Source organism: Cynara cardunculus, assembly GCF_001531365.2.
Source record: "Cynara cardunculus var. scolymus isolate 2C chromosome LG 3, CcrdV1, whole genome shotgun sequence".
Lineage (NCBI taxonomy): Eukaryota > Viridiplantae > Streptophyta > Magnoliopsida > Asterales > Asteraceae > Cynara > Cynara cardunculus.
The window spans coordinates 26,593,460-26,601,972 of NC_037530.1; the positions used below are offsets into that span (position 1 = coordinate 26,593,460).

At 40.0% G+C, this 8,513-nt stretch overlaps 2 protein-coding genes across 2 annotated transcripts; both read left to right on the forward strand.

The window, feature by feature from the left end:
- Positions 1–2,586: 2,586 nt before the first annotated feature.
- Positions 2,587–4,666, forward strand: LOC112509075. The gene is made up of 3 exons (XM_025113948.1): positions 2,587–3,734; positions 3,883–4,357; positions 4,460–4,666. Exons 1-3 carry the CDS (start codon positions 2,587–2,589, stop codon positions 4,664–4,666), a joined length of 1,830 nt encoding a protein of 609 aa, XP_024969716.1.
- A 63-nt stretch (positions 4,667–4,729) lies between these two features.
- On the forward strand, positions 4,730–7,135 carry LOC112509076. The gene is made up of 5 exons (XM_025113949.1): positions 4,730–4,865; positions 5,363–5,695; positions 5,849–5,906; positions 5,988–6,118; positions 6,405–7,135. Exons 1-5 carry the CDS (start codon positions 4,730–4,732, stop codon positions 7,133–7,135), a joined length of 1,389 nt encoding a protein of 462 aa, XP_024969717.1.
- Positions 7,136–8,513: the final 1,378 nt, after the last annotated feature.

The window sequence follows — 8,513 nt, forward strand, 5'->3', positions numbered from 1 at the left end:
TTTTCTTCTTCCTGTGAAATCTTCTTCAGAGAAATTTTCAAATGAGAGTATGTGATGTGTGTGTTTATCTTCTTCACAATATTATATTTATATATACACAACTACAAAAAGGGAAGTGGCGGTTCACTTGCCGACTTTTTTTTTTTTTTTTAATAAATAAATCCATACACACATATCCATATCATATATATATATATATATATAAACCTAATTTAATACCAAAATATTACAGTTACCTTACAACTAACGTTAAGTAGATACTTAAAAATGTTCAATTTAATTTAAGTTGATATTTAATTATATGAAGTCATTTAAGTTGGAAAAGAAAAAAAAGAAAATTTAATTTTTTTGTTTTGGTCTCATCATGTGGAAGCCCAACAACTTTCAAGCCCCAAAACCAGCAGCGAGAGAGAGACGGGAGATCGTGCAGGCCAAATAGGAGAAAAAAAAGAAGGAACATGGAGTCGACCATCAGAGAGGTCGATTAAAAGAGGAAATCGAGAGGGAGATAGGGCATACCAAAACCTGTTGATTGAGAGGAGAGGCAACAGAAACTAGAATTCAAAAGAAATAGTTTCGAGCAGGTTCGAAATCGAGAGGGCAGAAACCAGAAAATAGAAGAACCTGTCAATTTCATCGAGATTGAGAATCGAGAGGAGAGGAGGGACGCAAAACCAGGTTTGGGGGAGAGGAGCGAGTTGAGGACTAGAAACTGTCGAGAGGCAGATCGTTATAGAGCTTGGGCAGAAACGGTCGATTAGAGAAGATATTGATTGAGAGAGAGACCGACAGAAGCATTTTTTTGGTGGGCAGAACCAAAAACAACAAACTGTCGATCGAAAGGGAGAACGAAGAATCGATTTCCAGATTATAGGAGTGTTTTCTGAGACGATTTCTAAGTTTCATCATCTATTTCTCCGTTACAATCAATAGGTCAGTTTACATTTGTTTTGGAAATGAGTAGCTAATCTTTTAATTTCTAGCAATTGGGTAGCTAATTGACTATGAGTGTGACTGTGTTGAGTCTGGATTTGGTTTATGATCAATTGATTTCATTTATGCAATCCTTGTGCTCTTTTGTTTTCTCCTATTCAAGTTTGATTTCGTAAGTTGGATCCCTTGCTTAGTCTAATTTGGATTTGAACTGCTAGAGTGATTTGTGAATCCGTAATTGTTTGTTAATTTCTCTTGGTAGCAAACAATACACGATTGGCAAGTGTGTTAATTGTATGTATTGTAGGATGGCATAACCCAACTCACATAATCGGCGTTTGATTATTGGTTGGTTTCGGTATTTGTATGAACTTAATGCAATTGACAATTGAATTCCAAGTCCGTGACTGGATTAAATTAGTTGATTAGAGGCTAGTTATCGGGGAATCTCGTATTAGTCATGTTTTTATATCAAATAGAACGTCAATGCGTATTGCTGTTCAAGCCGATTTGAGATCCCTTGAAAAAATGGTTTGGCCGGGTCGATGATACATAATTCACATGATTAATCAGTTGATGCTCATTGCTAGATTATTTTGTATACCGTCTAGAAGTCTTTATTTAATTTGCATTTTTTTAACTTGTTTATAAATCATCCAATCCCCCCTTTATACATATATATACATATTATCTTTAAAGAATTTGCATCTGGTTACGTCTTGTACTTACGGTTAACACCGAGTCCCTGAGGAAACGACCCTACTTATCGCTTTCATAAGTTGTGTTTTAGAGATAATAGGCTTATTTTTTATAATTTCTATTATTTGCCGGACTCGACACACGTCAAATTTTTGGCGCCACTACCGGGGACTCGATAAGTTTAACTGTTTATTCCAAGATCGTTTCGTGCAGGTTCACCATTGCCAATTGATCTAGAAATTGAGAAAACCGCAAAGAAGCTAAGAGTGCAAGCTAAGCTTCGAAAGAAGCAAGACGCGTCCACTTCTTCATCGGTTCTCAATATTTGGAAAGATATGAGTTGTCGTCTGATTTAGAAGACCAAACGGAGGAAAAGAAGAGAAACCTCATTCTGAGCAAGAAGAACCGGTCATCGAGATTGAAGAAGAGAAAATGGCGAATCCCGAACGCACTTTGAGGGAATGGGAAGCACCCAACGTCGCCGAACAACGTCTTTGCATCACCTATCTGACGGAAGAGGTAAGTGCTGAACTCAAAACTGGTTTAATACACTTCCTACCTCATTTTCATTGTTTAGCTAAGGAAGACCCGTACAAGCATATGATTGAGTTCCACATGGTATGCTTGGGGATGAATCCACAAGGCACGACGGTGGAGAATCTCAAGCTGAAGACATTTCCATTATCCTTAGTTGATGCAACTAGGGAGTGACTTTTCTACTTACCGTCGGGATCCATCACCACTTAGGTGCAAATGGCGAGAACATTCCTTGACAAGTACTTTCCTACATCCAAAGCCATCGGGCTTAGAAGAGAGATATGTACGGTCAAGCAGAAGGGCATAGAGTCATTATACGAGAATTGGGAGCGCTTCAAGCGCCTTTGTGTAAGTTGTCCTCAACATGGTATTTCTGATGAATTACTAATTCAATATTTTTATGAAGGTTTGTTATCGATGGAGAAGAAGATGATGGATACCGCGAGCGGAGGCGCTATAGCGAACAAGACGCCAACTCAAGCGAGGACCTTGATAGATACCATGGCGGAAAACTCCAAGCAATTTGGAGTACGAAGTGACGTTGGCCGAGGCTCTAGTGAGGTACATGTTAAATCTCTAGAAACTAAAATAACTGATTTGACTAACCTTGTGAAACAGCTTGCCATGGGTAATATGCCTCAAGTCAAGGCATGTGGATTTTGCTCATCAGTGGCACACCCCATCGATGCATGCCCGGATTTACATGAAGAAGAAGAGCAAGTGAACGCCATTAGGGGTGGCAACTTTCAGAACTCAAACAATCGGGCTCCAGACCCTTTCTCGAGCACATACAACCCCAGTTGGAGGCAACATCCGAATCTGAGCTATGCCCCGAGGCAAGGACAAGGACAAGGTCAACAATTTCAGCAAAGAGATTCATTCCAGCCGCTTCAGCAATTTCAATCTCAACAATTCCAAGCACCGCCAGGATTTCAGCAACAAAATCAACTGAAGGCACCATTTCAGCCGGGTGCCCCACATCAACATCAAGTGTTACTACAGGCTCCTAGTGGCTCAGATATGTCATTAGAGGATGTAGTTAAATCTATGGCTGCTAACATGGTGAAATTTCAACAGAAAACTCAGGCGAGTATTCAGGACCTTCAGGCCACCGCTGGCCAATTAGCAAACAAAGGAAAATTTCCATCTCAAATGGAGACATATCCGAAGGCAAATGTGAGTGCCGTCACTTTGAGAAACGGAAAGAAGCTTCAAGAGGTTGGAAGGAAGAAGAAAGAAAAGGTTCACGAGGAAGAAGAAGAGTTAGAGGTCAAGACATCCACTTCGGGTGCAAAGGATGTCAAAGAAGAGGAGGCAAAAAAGAAGACACCCAAAGTGATAGTTCAAGCACCGGCATTCCCGAGCCGATTCGAGAAGACAAAGCAGGAGATCGAAGAGAAAGAGATCCTTGACACATTCCGGAAAGTTCAGGTAAACATCCCTTTATTAGATGCAATTAAGCAAGTTCCTAGATATGCTAAGTTTTTGAAAGAGCTTTGTACAAATAAAAGGAAACTAAAGGGTAATGAAAAGATAAGTATGAGCCAAAATGTGTCCGCTGTTTTGTAAAAACAGTTACCACCAAAATGTAAAGACCCGAGCATGTTTACCATACCATGTAAGGTAGGAAATGTCTCGGTAAATCAAGCCATGTTGGACTTGGGGCATCAATTAATGTTATGTCATATGTCATTTACTCATCTTTGGATATAGGGCCCTAAAGCCAACCGGTGTGGTAATCCAACTAGCGGATAGGTCTATTGTCTACCCTAAAGGGGTATTCCCTAAAGGGGTATTAGAGGACGTGCTTGTTCAAGTCAATGAGTTGGTCTTTCCGGCATATTTTTTTGTTATAGATATGGAGGAGAAAAATGCCTTCAAGGCCGATATGCTTTTGCTAGGTAGACCATTTTTGAAAACCTCTAAGACTAAGATAGACATCCATAGTGGTAGTTTGACTATGGAATTCGATGTCGAGATGATTAAATTTAATATATATGATGCCATGCGATATCCGAGTGATGTTTCATCTTTATGCTTTGTTGATATTATCAAGCCTTTATCTAACACTATGTTTGATCTATCTAATGAGGATGTGTTAGAAGTGATTATAGACAGGGACTCAATGAATGGAAGTTTGAAGAAGCTTGCCCAAGAGTACAAGCTTGATGATGATTTTGCAGAATTGGTGTCTTGGATGGAGAAAGGGTGAGCACCAAAGCCAAGGTATGAAGTTTCTAAAATATATTTGTCTATATCTCACAATAGACTTTTGCCTTCTGTTGAACAGGCACTCGAGCTAGAGTTGAAGACGCTACCAGATCATCTGAAGTACGCCTATTTGGGAGATAAAGAGACCCTTCCGGTGATCATATCTGCCACACTATCACCGAAGGAGGAAAGAGAGCTTGTGGATGTTTTGAAGGAGCACAAGAGGGCGATTGGATGGACCATCGCTGACATCAAGGGCCTTAGTCCCTCACTTTGCCAACACTAGATTCTATTAGAGGAGGAGAACAAGACATTCCGAGAGGCGCAAAGGAGGTTGAACCCACCGATAATGGAAGTTTTCAAGAAGGAGATACTCAAGATTTTGGACACCAATATGATCTACCCAATCTCTGACAGCAAGTGGGTAATCCCGGTCCAGGTAGTTCCTAAGAAAACTGGCATTACTGTGGTAGAGAATGTCGAAGGTGAGTTAGTGCCCACCCGTGTTCAAAACGGGTGAAGGGTATGTATTGATTATCATAAGCTTAATTCATCAACTAGAAAAGACCAGTTTCCCCTTCCATTAATAGACCAAATGTTAGAAAGGTTAACCGGACGTACTCACTATTCTTTTTTAGATGGTTATTCAAGTTTTCATTAGATACCGATGGCGAGAGAGGACCAAGAGAAGACCACGTTCACCTGCCCCTTCGGTACATTCACCTACCGGAGGATGCCTTTCGGTCTTTGCAATGCACTGGCGACATTCCAACGATGTATAGTGAGTATATTTTCAGAATATGTGGAGAACATTATTGAGGTTTTTATGGATGATTTCACATTTAATGGTGATTCGTTTGGTTCATGCTTAGATAACTTGACCAAAATTTTAAAGAGGTGCATTGAAATAATTTGGTTTGGAATTATGAAAAATGGCACTTCATGGTCAACCATGGTATCGTACTTGGTCATGTTATCTCAGAAAGGGGTATAGAGGTTGACAAGGTAAATATCGATGTCAAAAAATCCTTGCCTTACCCCTCGAGTGTTAGAGAGGTCCGTTCTTTTCTTGATCATGCAGGTTTCTACCGGCGTTTCATTAAAGACTTCTCGAAGATCACTCAACCCCTTTGTGAGCTTCTACAGAAAGAGGTAGACTTTATCTTCAATGAGGTATGTATGAGTTCATTTGATTTGTTGAAAGATATGCTTACTTTTACCCCTATCATCCGACCTCCTAATTGGCAATTGCCATTTGAGATTATGTGGGATGCTTGCAATCACGCCGTCGGAGCGGTATTGGGACAGAAAGACGGTAAGAGCTCTTATGTTATCTATTATGCATCACGATCACTTGATAGTGCATAATACAACTACTCAACCATCGAGAAAGAGTTGCTAGCAGTTGTTTTTGCTTTAAAAAAGTTTAGATCTTATCTTTTTGGCACTAAAGTGATTGTCTTTTCAGATCATGCTGCATTGAAGTACCTACTTAAGAAGAAAGATGCAAAACCGAGGTTGATAAGGTGGATTCTCTTACTCTAAGAGTTTGATTTGGAGATTAGAGATAAGAGCAGAGCTAAACATTTTTTTGCCGGCCACCTTAGCCGGCTAGTATTGGATGGAGAGCCAAGCCCACTCACTGATGAGTTTCTAGATGAGCACCTTTTCTCCGTTCCGGGTGAAACCCCATGGTATGCGGACATCGTTAATTATTTGGTTTCAAAGAGCTTCGCAAGTGAGTTATCTAGACCCAATAGAGAAAAGATTAGGAGAGAGGCTCGTCTCTACATGTGGGACGAGCCATACCTTTGGAAACATTGTCCGGATCAAGTTATCCAACGATGTGTGCTCCAAGGGGAGTTTCAGTCTGTTTTATACTTTTTGTTACTCCCATGCTTGTGGGGGCCACTTCGGCCATAAGCGGACATACCGGAAGGTACTTGAGTGTGGGTTGTATTGGCCGACCCTTATGCAAGATTGTTGTCTCTTTTGTAAAAGTTGCATGAGATGCCAAATGACAGGAAACATTAGTTCCTGGAATCAAATGCCCCAATTTCCAATGCTAGTATGTGAGATTTTTGATGTTTGGGACATGGCTTTCATGGGACCCTTTCCCGCATCTTGTGGTAATCTTTACATTATTTTGGCCACTGTCTATGTCTCAAAATGGGTTGAGGCAAAGGCCACTCGAACTGATGATTCTTTTGTAGTTGCATATTTTGTCAAATCTCACATATTTTTCAGGTTCGGGACGCCCAAGGCCAACATCAGTGATCGAGGCACCCATTTTTGCAACAAGTTCATCGGTGCGTTTTTCAAGAAATATGGGGTTATCCACCACATCTCCACCGCCTACCATCCACAGTCAAACGGACAAGCAGAGATGTCAAATAGAAAGATCAAGTCCATTTTGGAGAAGAGTGTGAATCCCAACCGGAAAGACTGGAGCTTAAGGCTTAATGACGCTTTGTGGGCCTATCGTTTGGCCTACAAGACGCCTATAGGTATGTCTCCTTTCCGGTTGGTGTACGGTAAACATTGCCACCTCCCGGTGGAATTAGAGCATAAGGCATATTGGGCAGTGAAGACGTGCAATATGGATTTGGATGAAGTGGGATCGCATAGGAAGCTTCAAATTCAAGAGTTGGAGGAGATATGGAATTACGCCAATGAAAATGCTCGCATCTATAAAGCGAAGACCAAGGCGTTCCATGACTCTCATATTTCACGTAAGTCTTTCACTAAAGGTTAGAAAGTTCTCCTTTATCACTCTAGATTAAAGTTATTACCAAGTAAGTTAAGGTTCAGATAGATAGGACCTTTTGTTGTTTTAACTATTTTTTAGCATGGTGTAGTAGAGATACAAAGTCTATCTACGGGGCAGATTTTCAAAGTTAACGACCATAGGCTAAAGTCGTTCTATGAAGACTTTGATGAAGGGGATTTAGAGAGGGTAGCTTTGGACACGCCAAGCTACAAGAATTGAACCGAGTATGGTCTAGCCAAAGACATAAAAGAAAGGCGCTGCATGGGAGGCAACCTACGAATTTCCATTTCTTGTTCTTTATTGCTTTCATTTATTTAGTTTGCTTTTAGATTCTCCAATTTCACTATTGGAAATCCGTATTCTCAGGTTCACCCCGGATGTTGGACGCTCGAAAAGACGCGCCCATTTCCACGGATTCTTACAATGGGAGGTCACTCATCAAATCAGGGGAGTTTTCTGTTTCTTTTCCTTCATTGCTTAGAGTGTCCTCTACTTATTGCATACCTTGAGGACAATGTATGAATTAAGTGTGGGGGTGGGGGTCATTTGTATGATTTGTATATATAAATGGTTTTAGGGGTAAAATTTTTGCTTTTTGCAAATTTTATGCTTAAATGGGGGTCTTTGTCCGTTTTGACAATGTGCTAAGATGCTTTTAATGAGTTTAAATTGTTGATGATGATGAGTTTGGATGCATGTATATCTTGATTGGGCTTGATTGATAGGACTTAGAGTCGATTAGTGGTAGTATATCGGTCAAAGTTAGACTCTTGATAATCTCGTGAACTAGCTAAACAACATGAGACTTTGAGCTTATATGACTAAACATATAATTTTAGTCTTAAATTCATTTCTTGTGTGATTACGTCGTGCCTAGATATGTACCTCTAGAACTTACATTGTCTCTCCTTAAGACTATATGATATATACATGCTAATAAATATGATAAAGGCCATCATTTGATCATTTTTCATGTTAAGCCATTAGCCTTTAGCCTACCCTTTTATGCTATAATTACCCTTTTGCATGACACTTTGAGCCTTAGTCTATTTCCTTTTTCACCTACATCATGAACCAATCCAAACACAACTCACCCGACCAATCACCAATGGAGTAGTCCCAGTTTCCCTGTGTGCTCAAAAGATTGTATATATATGTTGAAATGCTAAAAAAATGAACGGAAAGAATGAATGAAAAAGAAGAGAAAAATTCGAAAAAAAGAGAAATAAAGAAGCCAAAGACGATAATCAGAATGATGAGGTTGAATGTGCTTAAATCATCTTTATTTCCTATCGCCTAATGGGGAATGTTCATTAAAAGATAGATACGGAAATTCCTTTGTGAAATGAAATTCTCATGGTTG